The sequence below is a fragment of the Drosophila mojavensis genome, unplaced genomic scaffold (genome assembly GCF_018153725.1).
Source record: "Drosophila mojavensis isolate 15081-1352.22 unplaced genomic scaffold, ASM1815372v1 contig_74, whole genome shotgun sequence".
NCBI classification, from domain to species: Eukaryota; Metazoa; Arthropoda; class Insecta; order Diptera; family Drosophilidae; genus Drosophila; species Drosophila mojavensis.
Genome location: NW_025318899.1, coordinates 26,727,959 through 26,746,675, shown reverse-complemented (window position 1 = coordinate 26,746,675; position 18,717 = coordinate 26,727,959). Strand labels below are relative to the sequence as shown.

Below are 18,717 nucleotides of genomic sequence, written 5' to 3'. Positions count from 1 at the left end.
TCAGCCTCGGAATGGTGATGGGTGGAATATTCGACTTTGGGGACGATTGGGGTTGTTTGACGTTAGCTTGAGATTGAGCAGATGCGTTGAGTTTATCCTGCTGTTTGCGGTGATTAGCAGTACACTGCTCAAGGACTTTAGTCAAAGAAACTGATGAGTTGATGGGCTCAGTCGACAATGTCGGCATTGCATCTTCATCTTCGTCATCGGAATCGCTGGTTAGCGCCTCAAATCTGTTCCGGTAAGGATTTTCCTGGAAGGGCTTCAGAGAAGTAGATTGGGTGCTTCTCTTAGGATTGCTGCTTGTCGGGCTATCGTGAGGAGAGGACGCAATGCCTTTACGTTTGCGGGGGAGCGGCTTGCGTTGAGATTTCACAAGCGAGAAACTACCTACTGCAAAGCTGGGAGTTTTGTTTTCTGTGTTTCTTGCCAGGCCACTGGAGCTGTTGCTGGTGTTAATGCTAATTGCATCATTCGATTGCTCGGCATTGTTTTCTATTGCAGCAATTTCGTGCATGATTTGGGATCTGAGTTCGGCATGTGTTGCACCTCTCAGATTCTTAATTTCATTAATTTTTTGCATTTCACAGATTGACTAAATGTTATAAGCTGTGTTTCACAGAGAAAGCGCTTGCCCACAGGGCAAACGCACGGATTTGTTCTCGAGATTCGAAGCTGTTATTGTTTCTTTTTGCACTGTTTGCACTGACACCGTGCGCGACGATGTCTAAAAATAGATATCTGCTGATAAGAGCAGCGGTGTATTTCGCTACGAAGAGCAATAAACAACGGTAAGTCGCAGAATCAAAACAAAGGGCTTGGATTTCAAGCGCAACACAACCGTTCACAACGAGAGCTTGTCGCGAACTTTTGATAATATTGATGAGAGCAAATGTAAATGTTTAAATGGAGGGCATATGTTATATTGGATGATGAAAGTATGTAATCGAGTTAACTTATTTTGATTAAAAATGAGATGAGTTTTTAACTGTATACACGAGGACGTGTAATCGTCAGGAAGGCCGTGTTAGAGATTTATGTAATTAGCATGAGAATTTGACATAACAGGAGTATGTTATGGTAACAACATGAAAGTGAAATGTTGATGATGTAGCAATGTATTGGTGCACTGTTGCGTCAGTCAGTCTGACACAATGTTGCGATGCTTGTTTGCGATGTTGTAAAACTTATAGTGACGAGACTGTGCAAAGCAAATGACAAAAGAGGAATAACGGTTAGACAATGAGTTATCCGTCTATGAGAGACGATGAGTTATCCGTCAGGTGCGAGAGACGATGTGGTAGCCGTCTAAGAGAGACGATGTGGTAGCCGTCAGGTGTGACGATGAGTTATCCGTCTAAGAGAGACGATGTGGTATCCGTCAGGTGTGACGATGAGTTATCCGTCTTAGAATAATTATCGAGAATAACAGAAGAGTAATGTTAATGATAATATTGATAGATACCGAAATCTAAGAAAATGCGAATGTAAAATCGAACTGTAATAACTATTAATAGTAAAGAATAAAAATAAAAATAAATAAGTAAAAATTAAATTAAATTAAAATAATAAAAATATCTTCAACAGTAAAAGCTGTACTCTTTTCAAATGAGTACATTTTTTGTCTCTTTCCCACATGTTGTACACCAAACTTCCATATGAGTATAGTAAATGTGATTGAGAACAACTGTAAAGATATTTTGAACTGCTCTGCTAACTTACTGTACAGTAAGTATACTGCACACCAAAGTAGTGTACAGTGAAAGCACTGTACAGTATTTTTTACTGTACTCCTTTATTACTGTACAGCTTGAAATTGAGTGATAACATAAACTGTTCATATACAATGCTGTACAACTTTTACTAGTACTCATTTAATGCTGTACAGGAAAAAAAGTGTGCTCATTTAAAAATGAATGATTCAATAGGCCTTTTGAATGCATCCATGCAGATGTCTAGTGCGTACAGAAGCTAAATATCTCGAAAGTTCAGGTATTTGTTTGTCTCACGCATAAATTTGTGTAAATTATTTATATTTATATTTCTCGATTGTTTTATGTGGTTTTGTGCAAGGGCGTATTCAGTGTTATTATTGATAAAAATGCCGCATCCTAGAAGATCTAATCTTTCCCGGCGGACCCATACGGAATATCGCGAGTCAATTATCTGACGAAGAACGAGAAATCGCCCGAGAAAGGCGCCGCGTTAGTACCCAGTAAAGAAGGGCCTTAATTCGTGCTCTCAAAGAGAGGCAGCCCGTGAAACGGCAACAAGAAATGGTTCAAGGATTGATTTGAATCGAGCAGCGTTTCGATATGATTTGCATTGGTCCAATGGACGTTGTTTGCCAGCATTGTGGCCCATTGAAGTTTGCTGGTGAAACGTGCTGCCCTAGTGGTAAAGTGACATTGCCATTAGTGGTCCCGCCACCAGAGCCAATGCGTTCCCTGCTTTATGGAAAAACACTAGAATCACTAGCGAACACTCAAAACAAAACAAAAATGCCTGTTTCCAAATGACTTCATTTGGGCGGAAATTATTGGAGACGGATATAATCCGACATTTAAGGTAATTTACGTTAAAAATTTTATTTTCTATGATTGTAAAATCAAAAAAAAAAAAAAAAAAAAAAAATTGGAATAATGTAGTTTGTTAGATTTCTGTAAAAAGTGTTTGTAAATCTAACTATAACTAATGCTTTGAATTTAAAGATTCAAGGCCGGATTTGCCATCGCATTGGATCATTGCAACCTATTGAAGATGCACAGCACTAATTCTTGCAAATATTCTTCATGGGCAATATGGAAGAACAACTTGACCGGCGTCAAGAAATCAACACAGCTATGAAAAGACCAATTCCCCTAGATTTGCAGCAAATGCTTCACGCACATGATGCATTGGTCAAGCTGTTCAAGACTGCTTTAGAGCGCATTCCAAGATATGACTAAAAAGTAGTAATCAGAGCAAATAAAAGACCAGCTGGCACACATGAACGCACATTTAATGCTCCAACAATCGATGAAGTGGCAATCGTGATTGTTGGTGAAAGCTTGGAAGCACGCGATATTGTGCTTACACGACGAAGTACTGGGCAACTACAAAGAATATCTGAAACGCACTGTTCATATGACGCTTTACAATACCCTCTGATGTTTTGGCAAGGAAACGATGGATATCACTTTAATATCAAAATGATTAATCCATTGAATGGTAAAATCAATCATTGTTTTCATTTTAACTTTATATAAATTTCATTCTGTTTGCTTTTGGTACACAAAAAAGTTATCACTCTTAATTTAGGAGAGAGTAGCTGTAAAAGTCGTAAACCTACTAGGGGTTCTAAAATACAATTTTTACGATCAACAAATCACAGGGCCAATCTTTGACTATTTGTGGCCTCAATCTAGAAAATGCGTGTTTTTCTCATGGTCAATTGTACGTGGCATGCTCACGTGTTGGCAAACCATCCGCATTATTTGTTCTTGCACCTGACCAAAAAACGAAGAATGTTTACCTCAAGGTGCTTGAATGAAAATCCGATTAATAAATTATTCAGAGTGTATCCCAACCTGAACAACATAGCTTTCAACAATTTTTTACCTAGAAATAATGGAAGGGCAATGCAACGTTTGCCGGGCCAGCTAGTAAATGAATAAATAAAATAAATGTAACTAAGAATAAATAAAATAGAATAAATAATAAAGCATAGAAGGTAATGTAGAATGATGCCCTATATAGCACAGGGACGTGTAAGGGTCAGTATGGCCGTGTCGGAATGATATTATGATACAATAATTACACATAGGCGTGTAAGGGTCAGTATGGCCGTGTCGGAATGATATTATGAGAAATGAATTACACAGGGACGTGTAACTGTCAGTATGGCCGTGTCGTGTCTGTGCGATATTACACTGTTGAAATTGCAATTAGATATCTTGATATCGTGTTAATCGATTGATTTAGTATTATGGTGCAATTAAAGGATGCACTGTCACTAAGAGAGAGACAACAATAGCTGTTGCTGAACGTAGTCCCGGGTGTCGCTGGGTGAGAGCGAGACGGCTAGTCATGTCGTTCGCAGCAGGGTCGCTGTGCTTTCGATGAACAATGATTAGAACTTTCGAGAGTAGAAGAGAAGTCACACTTGGTCAATGACTATTGAACGAGAAAGAGCATTAAAAAGAGTTTAGCGACACACCGGGAATTCGTTATTACGCGCAGCTATGATGGAAAATCAGAATGAGAAACGCAACGCCCCGACATATATATGTAATTTGAATGCAATGATGCAAAGATGATGATCTATCGATGATTTTCCAATTTTAATGGGATCATGCCCTGATTGAAAATTGCACTATATACTCTGGTTGACAGCGTTTTGGCGTGAATGAGTATTCTGCAATCGGTATCGCCCGACTGCAACGTTCTTACTTGTTTACTTTGTGGGGTCGGCCACGCCTTCTTCTGCATGCTCCATACATTTTAACAAAATCATTGATTTCCCATTTTCAATGGGTTCAGGGTATAAAAGCATGGGTCAGTCGAATATGGACAACCCTTTTCGTGCAAATTTATAAAGGAGGCTAAGAGCAATTCAATCAATACGTTTCTAGCCTTAATATTGATTAAATTTTGTATAAAATTTATAAAGTATACATTTAAAATTCGGCGACTCCAGCTTTAAAGATGTGGGATATATAATGATAAAACTGATTTTCGATAAGGTTTTTTATCGATAAAAATAAGCTCGATATCCGCGCTATATATACGGAAATTTAAGTTTCAAGTCTCTAGCTCTTATATCTTCTGAAATCGAGCTGCTCATACATATGGACAGATGGACGGACAGACAGGGCAAAATCGACTCAGCTCGTCACACTGATCAAGAATATATATACTTTGGGGAGTCTGCCACGCCTTCTTCTGACTATTACATGCATTTCAACAAAACCATTATACCCTGACTTCCCATTGGAAATGGGTTCAGGGTATAACAAGTAAGAAAGCTCTAGTCAAGACTCGACTACGAGATCCCCTGAACCCATTGAGCATTAACTATTGCAATAATTTTTCGCGTCTTTCAGCTTACACAAGAAACACGTACACACACTCACACACACACGTACGAACGCAGACACACGCATACATACACACACACGCATACACACACACACACACAGACATACACAAACATTTACACAAACACATACACAAACACATACACACACAAGCATAAACACGCATGGGCTGCAGTGTGCGCTTACTATGAGAACTTAATTGCTTAATAACTTTTTATGTGGTCATACGATCTTCATGAAACTTTCAGATTATGATTATAACATGGATATGCATGTAATTGCCAAAGCACAAGTCTCTAGTATTTGAAATATGCTTTTTACAAAAGTGTGGGTAACTGGCTGGATAAATTTTTAACAAAAGCCGAAATTGCATTAATTGCATATAAGCATACATTAAAAATTTGGAGACTCTAGCAATAAAGGTGTAGAAGATATAATTTTATAACTGGTTTTCGATAAGGTTTTTTATCGATAAAAAAAGATCGGGATGAGTTATCGATTTTTATACCCTGAACCCATTTTCAATGGGAAATCAGGGTATAATGGTTTTGTTGAAATGTATGTAACAGGCAGAAGGAGGCGTGGCAGACCCCACAAAGTATATATATTCTTGATCAGGGCGACGAGCTGAGTTTATTTGGCCCTGTCCGTCTGTCCGTCCGTCCGTCTGTCCGTCTGTCCGTATGTATGAACGCGTCGATTTCAGAAGATATAAGAGCTAGAGACTTCAAATTTTTTTTAAAATGTCCGTAATTACAGCGCGCATATCAAGTTTATCATTAAAAATCGATAACTCGTCCCGATAATTTTTTATCGATAAAAAACCTTATGGAAAACCAGTTATAAAATTATATCTTCTACACCCTTATTGCTAGAGTCTCCAAATTTTTAATGTATGCTTATATGCAATTTATACAATTTCGGTTTTTGTTAAAATTTACCCCCCACCCTAAATTCACCCCCTCACCCTCACTTTTGTAAAAAGCGTATTTCAAATACTAGAGACTTGTGATTTGGCAATTACATGCATATCCATGTTATAATCATAATCTGAAAGTTTCATGAAGATCGTACGTCCACAAAAAGTTATTAAGCAATTAAGTTCTCATAGTAAGCGCTCACTGTCGCCCATGCGTGTGTGTGTGTGTGTGTGTGTATCTGTATGTATGTGTGTGTATGTATGCCTGTGTGTGCGTGCGTGCTTGCGTGTGTGTGTGTGTGTGTGTGTGTGTGTGTGTGTGTGTGTGCGTGTTTCTTGTGTAAGCTGAAAGACGCGAAAAATTATTGAAATAGCTATTACTCCAAGGGTTCAGGGGATCTCGTAGTCGAGTAGTCTCGACTGGAGCTTTCTTACTTGTTAATGATAAACTTGATATTCGCGCTGTAATTACGGACATTTAAAAAAAAAATTGAAGTCTCTAGCTCTTATACCTTCTGAAATCGACGCGTTCATACAGACGGACAGGGCCAAATCGACTCAGCTCGTCGCCCTGATCAAGAATATATATACTTTGTGGGGTCTGCCACGCCTCCTTCTGCCTGTTACATACATTTCAACAAAACCATTATACCCTGATTTCCCATTGAAAATGGGTTCAGGGTATAAAAACAATGAAGTTCGCATAGTAAGCCCACGCTGCAATCAATACGTGTTTGTGCGTACATCTGTGAGGGAGTGCGCTAGTTTGGTCTCTTCTGTGAGCAGAATACAAGCAATTAATTATTAAATAAGTTCCTCGAAGGATTCAGGGGATCGTAAACGAGTAATCTCAACTAGAAGTTTCTTATTTGATATTATAGACATTGCTATATGTTTCTCTTTTGAGTTATAAATAATGTAACTAACAATTATTTTATTTTTCATTCCATTGCTGCAACAAGGGAGAGAAGTATGATGGACGCAAGGCGGATGTTTGGTCATGCGGTGTTATTCTGTATGCTCTGTTGGTGGGAGCATTACCCTTCGACGATGACAACTTGCGTCAGTTGCTTGAAAAAGTAAAACGAGGAGTGTTTCATATTCCGCACTTTGTTCCACCCGATTGCCAAAGTTTACTTCGTGGTATGATTGAGGTTAATCCAGATAGACGATTAACGGTAAGCTATAAGATACAAATGCAGAATATCATATTTTGAATTTGTTCTGTTAACAGGAAGGGTTAAATACAGTTTGACAAGAAACACTTTACACACTAAGAAATTACAATTTTTAACTTTAGATGCAAATATAAATTTATATAATCTAACACATCAAATATAACTGGTACCTCAGTGCTTTCGGAGCAAATTGCCTCGGCAATAAAATGTGTTGTCAGCCACTCACGAAGTTGGATGACGGATAATCATATAAGAGGTTTTTTATAACCTGAACCCATTTTCAATGGGATATCAGGGTATAATGGTTTTATTGAAATGTAGGTAACAGGCAGATGGAAGCGTGGCAGACCCCATAAAGTATATATAATCTTGATCAGGGCGACGAACTGAGTCGAATTGGCCCTGTCTGTCCGTCCGTCCTTCCGTCCGTCCGTATGTATGAACGCGTCGATCTCAGAAGATATAAGAGCTAGGACTTCAAATTTTTTTTCCTAGGTCCATGTATATCACGCGTATATCGAGTTTTTCTATAAATATCGACAACTACTCCCGATATTTTATTATCGATTAAAAACCTTATCGAAAGCTAGTTATTTAACTATGTCTCCTACACCTTTAGACCTAGAGCTTCCAAATTTTAAATGCAGATTTATATGTATTTTATACAATTTCGGTTTTTATTAAAAATTACGCCCCACCCCAATATTCACCTCCTCACCATCACCTTTGTAAAAGGTGTATTTCAAATATACGAGAGGTGTGCTTTAGCAAATACATGTATATTCATGTTCTTATCATAATCTGAAGTTTTCATGAAGATCGTATGTCCACAAAAAAGTTATTAAACAATTAAATTCTCATAATAAGCGCAAACTGCAGCCCATGCGTGTTTATGCGTAGGTGCTTGTGTGTATGTGCGTTTGTATGTGTTTTTTTTTTTATATTTGTTTATTGACAATCTTATTATATTACAAGTTGCAAGTTGAGTGGTGGCCCGTTTAGCGCGCGATGCTTGTGGGACGGCCGTAAAGCATTGCTTCGCATTCACTATGCGCTACCTTAGCCTGGTACAGCTCGTCTTCTTATTCGCTCGACTCTGCGCAGATCCATCATCACTGTGGCCGCGAAGGTGCTTGTTAGTTCCCAAGCTTCCTCCGATTCCAGCATGGCGTTGACTATGTTGTCCGCTCTGATAGAGTGGCCCAGTGCCTCTTCTAGACGACGCCTCTCCTCCAGGAACCGTCCACATAAGAAAAGGATGTGGTTGGCGTCTTCCCCATGCCCTCGCCCGCACCAGGGGCACTCTTCAGTTTTCTCGTGACCAAAGCGCTTCAAATAGCTCCGAAAGCATCCATGGCCCAAGAGGATCTGCGAAAGATAGAAGTTAACCTCGCCGTGTTTGCGGTTAACTCCTGGTTCGAGCTCCGGGATGAGCTTGTGCGTCCACCGCTCTTTATTTGAGCTATTCCACTTCCCTTGCCATCGTGCAATGCTGTTCGCCCTGATAGTGTTGTGTCGCACAGGCACGTGCGAATTCCGCTCCACGGCTTCGGCGACCAGGTACTCCAGTGGCACCATACAAGCTATGACAAGCGCTGCATCATCGGAGATAGTCCTGAAAGCGCAGCTGACTCTGACTGCGCTCAGCCTGTAGATCGCGCAAATGTCCCGGCTGTAGCTCGGCATTGCCATCGCTCTTGACCATATTGGCGCAGCATAGAGGATGACAGACCTAATGCTGTTTAAGTCCCCGCGTGTTAAGTATAATTCTTGAGAGAGCTCTACAAGAATCAGCTGCCTTTTTATGCACATATTCTAGGTGCTCGCGGAGAGTTAATCTTTTGTCTATCATGACACCAAGATATTTTATCGCCCTTTTTTGATGCAATGGGACGCTGCCGATCTTTATATTGGCAGTTTCCACTCTTTTGCGACTGCTAACTAGGACGACTTCGGTTTTGTGTGCCGCAAGCTCGAGCCCAGCTCGTGTCAGCCAGCTTCGTATGCGATTGATACTTTCGCTGCACATATCCTCTGTATCTTAAAGCTCCTTGCCTATGGCGACGACAGCCACATCATCAGCGAAGACAATGGTGTGCGCACCTGCTGGTACTTCCAAGCGTAGTACGCCGTCGTACATGATATTCCATAGGAGAGGCCCCAGTACTTAGCCTTGGGGTACTCCAGGTGACACTGTATGAGTTTGGGGACCCTCTCTCGTATTGTATACCAGTGTTCTTCCTCTGAAGTAGCTCTTTATTATCTCTTTTAGATATTTAGGGATATTATATTGTGACAGCGCACTCAGTATCATATCCCAACTAGCTGTGTTGAAGGCGTTCTTAACGTCCAGGGTCGCGATGATGCAGTATTGCTTCGTCCCGTGCCTCCATCTGGTGCCTTGGATGGCGAAAGTTGCCAGGCCGACAACTTTTTCTAGAGCATCCGTTGTTGACCGGGCCTTCCGGAATCCAAATTGATTTGGTGATAGGCCTCTGGCGCTAGCAATAGAAGTCTCCAGTCTAGAGCAAATCAGTTTCTTGTTTGTCTACCTTTCCCATTGTGTCTAAGAGGCAGATTGGTCTATACGAAGATGGCTCTCTGGTGGTTTGCCAGCCTTGGGTAGCAATACCAGGTTCTGGGTTTTCCATTTTGCATGGAACGTCTCCTGAATTAAACATTCATTGTATAATTCGGCAAACGTACTAGGGTGCAAGGCGAGGGCTAGCTTTAACGCACGATTTGGGATCCCGTCCGGCCCTGGAGCTGTGTTAGTTCTAAGACCTCTGAGAGCTACTAAGATTTCCTCGTCTGTACTAAAACAATTTGAGTGCTCGTTGAGCTCTGATCAACAGCCTTGGACACAGGGGTATGAATGGAGCTTAATCGTTCTGGAAAGAGCGTTTCCACAATTGATTTAGGCTGCACCTGTCTACCTGAGTATAGTCTTTTAACTACTATCTTATATGCCCTGCCCCAAGCGTCATATTCGGCTGAGTCGCACAACTCTAGAAAGCATTCTCATTTGCTTGCCCGAATGGCCTTCTTCAACTGTCTTCTATCTGGTTGGTAAGCTAATTGTTTTTCGAAAAATGTAGACCTACCCCGAGCCCGTTGATAGCTTCTTCTCGCCTGGGTGCATTTGCGTCGAATGTCACCTATTTGTGCATTCAAACAATACGTTGGCTCTTGTTGTCGCGTGAACTGCTTGCGGCGTAACATGCTGCTATTGCAGGCACTCTGTATTTGAGATACCAGTTGGCATGCTCTGGTATCAACATTAACAACTGTTGCCAACGACTGAATGACCGCTGAAAAGGCCGCGGGATCCAAAGTATCCAACTGATACGATTCCCTCCACACGGTTGGCATCCTGGCAGTTGGCTCACCAATTGTGAACAGAAGTGCCGTATGATCGCTGCTCGTATAGCTATCACAGTGGCTCCATGTTGCTTTCCGAGAAAGGGATGAGGTGACAAAATGTCAAACAGATCCGTATCCAGCCCGATTGAAGGTGAACTCGTGGCCAATGTTGAGCAGTGCAACATCCAGTGTCGCGAAAATCTCCAGTAAGATACGGCCTCTGGCATTTGTTGTGTGGCTACCGCATTCTAACGCCCATTAGTTAAAATCTCCTGCTATATTGGCCTTCCGACCCCTTCCATCCTCGGCAAGCTCGTCAAGCAACGTTGTGAATTTACTGAGCTGCATACTGGAGGCCAGGTAGCAGCTGTAGAGCCATAAGTTGACATATCGGCCACGTATGAATGACTTAACATCCGAAAGCACATTCGTTGAGTTGCCGCATACCCACAACACAGCTTTGCCATTGGCGTCTTTTAACCATGTCCTATGGCAGCTGGTCCTACAGTGATGAGGCTCACTGAGAAAAGCTACGTCAATGCATTTTTCTCTTATTTATTTATTTTCTTAAAGCTATTGACAAAAATGAGAGTCAATTTTAATTTAAAAAAGCCTATACAAAGTACACGATATAATTTCAATAGTAACACCAACCCGATGGGGGTATTTTATTTGCCAGTCCGGCCGGCTATGCCCACGTCTCACAGCCAAATATGGTCAGTGATACTATTGAAGCTATGAAAAGAAAGTGTTAGTAAGAAAACTTAAAAAAATAAAATATTAAAATGTAGGTTATTAAACAATATTTAGCATACTTAAAATAATTCTTAAAATAATAATAAAAAATAAAAAAATAATAATAATAATAAAAAAAAATAAAATAAAATAAATAAATAAATAAAAGGAGTTAAAAAAAAAAACAATAATAAAAAAAAGAAAAAAAAGAATAAAATAAGAAGAGATAAAGTATAGAAAAAGAAAATGGCCGGTAATAAGAGAAGTTGCAAGAAAAGTTAATAAAAAGAATAAGAAATAATAAAAAGAAAAGAGTAATGGAAGAGCCAAAAATAGAGTATAAGAATAGAATTGAGAAATCACTAACACAACATTAGCAGCAAAAACGTATGCCAATGCTTATGCCTGGGCATTGTGAGTGATTTCCCTAAGATAAGCTGATAGTACACTTTTTATTTTAGGAGGAGAGAGCTCTAAGGAAAAAACGTGATAATATTTATTAAAATTAACACAAAGAACATGAAACGCACTGTGCAAAGAATAATCCCTAGTGCACACAGGTAAATGAAGCGGACGATAGTGTCTAGTTGATCGGGACGGAACCAAAAAATTTAGACGACCCAACAAAGAGGACGAATCAATATCACCACTAATCAATTTATGCAGAAAAACAATTCCTAAAATTGTTTTGCGATTGTTTAGCGATGGAAGATCAATTAGCTGGAGCCTACTATGATAAGACGGTAATCGTAAATTACTGTCCCATCTAAGGTCTCTTAAGGCAAAGAGAAGAAACTGTTTTTGGACCGATTCGATACGATCCTGATACAGTTTATGTTGCGGAGACCATACGACAGAACAATACTCTAGGATAGGACGCACAAGCGAAGTAAATAAGCGCTTGGTAATAAAAGGATCTTTAAATTCCTTAGACCAACGTTTAATAAAGCCAAGCACACTTTTGGCTTCATTAATTATGGTAGAAATATGAAGATTAAAGTTAAGTTTACAGTCAAAGAATACACCAAGATCTTTGACTGTAAAGATGCGTCGTAAGGAATTATTGCTAATTTTATAACCAACAATTAGAGGAACGGTACGACTGAAGGTCATTGTCATACACTTTGAGCAATTTAGGTCAAGCTGGTTTGCCACACACCAAAGTTGAAATGCATTTAGGTCATCTTGAAGGTGAAGATGTCCATTTGCCCTGGAGTATGGAAGGCAAAGTTTTACATCATCAGCATACATAAATATAGTGGAATACGAGATACAACTAGGAAGGTCATTTATAAAAAGGGAAAAGAGCAATGGGCCCAAATGGCTACCCTGAGGTACACCAGACGAAACAAAGATAAGTTTAGACATAGCTGTTCTCAGCAAGACTCTTTGGGTTCTACCCGTTAAATAGGATGAAATCCAAGAGACAAGACTGGGTGAAAATCCTAAGCGTTCAAGCTTAAGAATTAGTATGTAATGATGTACTGAGTCAAATGCTTTACTGAAGTCCGTATAAATAACATCGGTTTGCATTTTTTTGGAAAAGCTGTCATTAACAAGCGACGTGAACTCAAGTAAATTAGAGGACGTAGATCGATTTTGAACAAAACCATGTTGAGATGGTTGAATAATCGATTTGCAAAAATGCTGCAAGGCCGATGTTATGATTTTCTCAAATAACTTCGGAATAGCAGATAATTTCGCGATGCCTCTATAATTGGAAATATCAGATCTTCCACCTTTTTTATATAAGGGAATGATGAAAGATTCTTTCCAAATTGAAGGGAACACAGAAGTATCCAAGGACAAGTTAAACAATTTTAGTAATTGTGACTGAAGAGAAACACTGCACTCTTTAATCACACAACTAGGAATATTATCAGCACCAGGAGAGAAAGATGATTTCAATGTCTTAATGGCTGCAGCCAGAGAGGATGCAGTAACTTTGGGAGTATTTACAGATCCATATTCAGGAAGAGAATAAGGATATGAGTTGCTGTAGAGATCAGCAGAAGAATAAGTGGATTGAAAAAAATCAGCAAATAGATCAGAGGAATCCTGATCATTGCATGTTTTTTCACCTCCAAGGACAAATGAGGACGGCAAACCAGAGGATTTACGCTTCGAGTTTACAAATGAGAAAAATTGTTTGGGATCACGTGTAAACTGACGTTTGCAACGTGTAAGATAATTCTCATAACAGCTAGAATTTAAAAGATTGAAGTTTGACTTGGCAATGGAATATTTGGACCAGTCAATACTTGAACCAGACTTTTTGTAATTTTTAAAACATTTAGTTTTAATGTTTCTCAAGTTCGAAAGAGTTTTGGTGAACCAAGGTGGCTTTTTTGAAACTGGCGAAATACGGCGGAGAGGGACACAAACATCCAGAATAGAGTTTAAGGTAGAATAAAAAAACGATGCTGCTAAATTAATATCAACCGACTCATATAAAATAGACCAGTCTGTTGAATTAATTAGTTCGTTAAGCAAAACGAAATTGCATTTACGATAACAGCGACTAAGTTTAGAAGGCATTGGAGTATTAGAGGGAGGATTGTCGATAGTTAATAAAACCTCTAAAGTGGGATGATATATATCCTCAGGTAAGGAGAAAGGAGTTGATCTCGCGACATTAATGAGCGAATCATGATTAACAAACACTAGATCAAGAGTGCGATTAAGATGGTTTGAAATAGAGTTCATCTGAAACATAGACAGGTTAAACAATTCATCAAAAAGATAGTGATCAATTGTCGGAATACAGTAATTTGCATTACAAGTTGAAGACCAAGAAGTGTTCGGAATATTAAAATCACCCAACACAAGAAGACAATCTCTATCATTTACATGTTCATTAACTTGTTTAATACAATTTATGTGGTGAGCATAAACTTGTACATCAGAAGAGGGAGGGATATAAGAACATGTGATGTATAATGAGCACGATGGCAGAGTTAATTTAACCGCTATAATCTCCACATCATAAAGGGACGAAAAGGTAAACAATTCAGAGTGGATAATGGACTTAACCGCAATTAACACCCCACCACCTCTGCGCGACGAACGGTCGAGTCTATAAATAGTGAAATTACTTGAAAGAATTTCACTATTATGAATATTACTACTTAGCCATGTTTCAGTGAAAGCGATAATATCATATTGTACACTGAAACTATGCAAGAAAAGACTTTTAAGTTTTGAGTTTAAGCCACGTACATTTTGATAAATCAGGGACAGCTGAGAAGAGGTTTGTAAGTAATTTAGTTTTTTGGTACAACGTTTGATGAAGATTGCACCGAAGGTAAATTTACTGAAATAGGCATCGATCTGTTACGATTTTTGGGTTTAAATTCATGAACAACTACATGAGGTGGCCAGAAATTAGGGTCACAAAGGGTTTTAAAGTGTTCTACAGGCACATTGATTTTGAACGAAGCAATTTCACGCGGTGTCGCAAAACTAAACTTCGATATAAAAACATTAGCCGGAATCTTATTTGAGATAAAAGCCGATACTGCCTCAATGGTAGTGTCAGATGAAAGCCTAGATAAGAAAACTTGCTTTCTAGGAGAGACAACAGATAAGGTAATGCTATGAGAGGCTGACTTATTGTCACTCTTTGTTTGAGCAACAATAGAAGTAGCATCCAAATTTGGGACAGGGGCTTGAGTTTCAATAGAAGCCTCAATAGGAGAAATAGATATGGGACAAGGTGAAGGAGGATCTAGAGAATTGGGAGCCGACGACAAAACAGAAGCGCAAGGTGAGGGAGGAGCAAGCGAATTAGGTGACGGTACTATTACAGAAGGAGTTACCGACAACAAAGGAGTATCCAATTGAGAGAGAGGACTTTCAAAGCCGTACTGATTTAAGATTACCTCAGCAGCAGCCATGTCACTGGTCAACTGCATAGAAATCTTCTTCAGTTTTAAAAACTGACACCTCACAGCACTATGCATTTTAGAAAAGTTTATTTGTTTTTCCAAACAAATCGGACAAGACCAGCGTATGCCTCCACTACCAGCTTTAGTAGTAGACATAATCTTGTCATATTCACGCCCAGTAAGACCTGCACACTTAGTATGCATCATGTTATCACACAGCCAGCAACTTATAAATTGCGCTTGTGCAGAATCAACTGTTTGCCTGAAAGTGCAAGCTTTTTTGCAGCAACTCATATTGGCAATCGGGATAGATCACAAAATTACTGAATGTAAACAGAAATGTCACAACAAAGAGAGGTATAAATGTGTTGAGAGCGAGTCCAACAACAAACAGCCGTTACAGAGCGCAACGAAAATATATGTTGAGAGAGCGAGTCAACAACAAAAACAGCCGTTACGGAGCAGATCAAAAGTCCTCAGCGAGAGAGTATACTTGCACACCACAAAAATCAAAGATTCAAGAGAGGCAAATACAACAACCGTAGATAGTGAGAGCAACTTATGCACACACTCACACAAACTTAGAAAGAGTGAACTGGGGAGAGCGCCAACAAATAGAAACACTAAAGCAAAAATGCAAATAATGAAACTAATGAACCGACACTGCACACAAAGCTTCACAAATTAAAAAAGCAAATTATTAAAAACGCAGTGAACAACGGATCAAACCTTGCACAGGATAATATAGATATTTGCTGTATACAACCGAACCGCAATTATGTGAAATTTAATAAAAATAATTAACTAAGAAAACAAGAATAATTGAAGAGCACAATAGTAAACACGTCTGTTAACTCTCACTGAGAACTCTCTTGATCTTATGGTCTGCTCTAGTAGATCTTGGGCAGCAACACAGTGATTTAAGTTAAGCTGGAGGAACCTTAACATTTCATTTTATGAGCAGCTTCACGGTAGGATGGACACTTAAAGCTGCCTTCTGAGTGGTCCGTCTGCTTTTCATCTTTTCGGACGCAGAGGCCACATTTAGGTGGCGTGGTGCATGCTTTTGCACTGTGACCCATCTCTCCACACCTGAAACCGGCACCCTTTAGGTTACAGTCGCTGCCGCAGTTGGCTGCAATATGTCCGTAGTCGAGGCACTTGAAACAGCGTTTAGGCTGGTCCACGGCTCGGTTATGGCATACTACCCATCCTATTCTAATTTTGGACAGCTCGAGCAGAGTTTTGGCTTTTCCAATTGGGAGAGCAACCGTAGCTCTTTGCTGTCCACCAAAGGCTGGTCGAAGCGATTTGATAACCTCAATGGGGAGTGAGCTATTTTTCAACACCACCCTAATGGCCTCCAAGATTTCCTGTTTGCTCGCTAGCTCATCTATGTCGCGAATCTCAATTTGAGCCGATTCGGTAAGTGTTTTAACTACCGCTCGGTCGCCTAAGGCTTGCTTACAGCATCGCTATGCTCCGGCTTCCTACTCAGTTGCAACAAAACATCCCCCCTAGCTGTCTTCCTAATGCCTTGAACGTCGCAGCTCAGATGCTTTAAGTCTGCGTCGCTCTTGACTACACGAAGCATGTCTGAATAGCTGCAAGGTGGTCCGCTCCATGGGTGGCACGCCTGAAATCGCGATTACGTCACTTCTGGGTCGTTTTTGCATAGGCTTGCGTCCTTTAACGACAGTCCAGCTGTTCGGGTTTGTCTTTTTACCTGCCTGATTTGAATTTTCAGCCTGGGCTTTTTTGAGGGTGTTTTCCTCTGATCGGTGACAACTTCCCTCGACCGCTTGGGCGTATTGCTACCTGAGATCGCACTAGCGCTCGCTGTCTCAACTACTTTCTTGAGCGGCATGGTCTGTACCTCGCAGTTTTTAACCGGTCGGTTGCAGAGCTTTTCGGCCGTCTTATGGAGATTGACCAGCTCCTCTCTCATTAGGGCATGAATATGCCGCTGACCTCCAAATAAGGCAGTCAAGCCCTCTAGAGTAACTCCTATTTGGGCTAACGCTTCATTTACTGAGTTGAGTGCTGGCACTCAGCAACTGGGGACTGATTAAAGGTCGACGGCTGCGGCAGCGCCCTCTGTTGTTGCTGCGGTGATCGCTGCAACGAGGAACGACGCGCGAAAGCTTGCAACTCGTCCTCCACCCTGGCATCCATTTTTTGCTCCGACTACAACTACGTGAAGCCTGTAGTGGGCAATGGCTACTAATATAATTTGAGTTTACAGACCGCAGTATCTTAAACTCAGCTTAACTACAGCAAGAGCCCGAAAGTATGCACTACTTTTAGTAACTGCGTCTTCACTCTAGATGTTAGGTTGCTGTCATTACTAAGACTTAACAACTCACCAAATTTAGTGAGCAGCTGATTGTCCGCTGCAATTGCCAGCACTACTAACAGCTGTTAGAGTGAATGCACCTGATTTTTATTATTTGCGCAAGTGTGACGCCTACTTTACTACTACTATAATTAATATTTATATATAATGTACAACTTATTTATTATTTCAAAATATATATGCAATTTAGCTAACCGAAATTAATCGTCATGCCTGGGTTACGGCTGGTGGTAAAGGTGAGTTGGAACTGGAATTGCCCATGATGGAGGTGGTGCAAACACATGTTATACCTACTGCCACTGCTGTAGATCCTGATGTTTTAAATGCTATATGCTCCCTGGGATGCTTTAAGGAAAAGGAAAAACTTTTACAAGAGCTGTTGAGTGCCAGGTGCTGAATAATTCATAATACACGAGAATCCGATTAATATCTCTTTACTTACAGCCATAATACTGAGAAGGTCATTTATTTTCTGCTCCTTGAACGAAAGCGACGTCGGCCGGCCCTTGAAGATGATGAAGAAATAAATCATAAATTACGCAATGAACTGGATGCAGTGGATCCACCCCGGAAACGATTAGATAAATGTCGTATTAATGGTACAAATGCGCCGAGCTACGGTCAGATTTCTGAAGGCTCTCCACTTACGCCTCGACGACAGGCCTTTAAGTAATTTTCCTTTAACTCGTTTATTACTGTTCACTGACTTTTATAGTTATTAAATAGTTTTAGATCGTACAGTAGTACACGTAATCACCAAAGACGCTCTCCTACAACGGTGTCTACGTCAGTACGCAGCTCATCATACCACAGTCCAACTCGTTGTAATTCACCAATAAGCTTAACGCAGCAACAAGCTAATGCTATATCGCGGCCTACCTCTCCTGCCGCTGGTTCACGTCATTCAACTTATAGTGATAGAGATCGTCCTGGATCGGGGCATCATACGGCGGTTAGCCGAACGCCGTCCCATAATTCACAGAAAAGCATTGAAGGAGATGTCGTAATCGTCAGAGAGCCGCACTTGGAGCGCCGTGATTCAACACGTCATGCTCAAGATCGCAGTGGTAATGGTAGCGGTTCTCCCTGGGACCGTAGCGAATTGTCTAGCAATCCGGGTGGTGATTCGTGCGGGAATTCCGCTGCAGCTTTACCTACCGTGCATAATCGAACAAATTCTGGTCCAACAATTTCTATTGGT

The 18,717-nt window shown here is 40.4% G+C and overlaps 1 protein-coding gene across 6 annotated transcripts in view; it reads left to right on the top strand.

Moving 5' to 3' along the window:
* Positions 1-18,717, top strand: part of LOC6583660 (serine/threonine-protein kinase BRSK1) — a 93,271-nt gene that overhangs the window by 48,312 nt on the left and 26,242 nt on the right. For all 6 annotated transcript variants that reach the window (XM_044009403.1, XM_044009401.1, XM_044009402.1 and 3 more), the window contains exons 6-9: positions 6,960-7,175; positions 17,707-17,906; positions 17,961-18,185; positions 18,243-18,715. In XM_044009403.1, the coding sequence (XP_043865338.1) occupies positions 6,960-7,175; positions 17,707-17,906; positions 17,961-18,185; positions 18,243-18,715 (1,114 nt within the window). The remainder of the gene's footprint in view (positions 1-6,959; positions 7,176-17,706; positions 17,907-17,960; positions 18,186-18,242; positions 18,716-18,717) is intronic.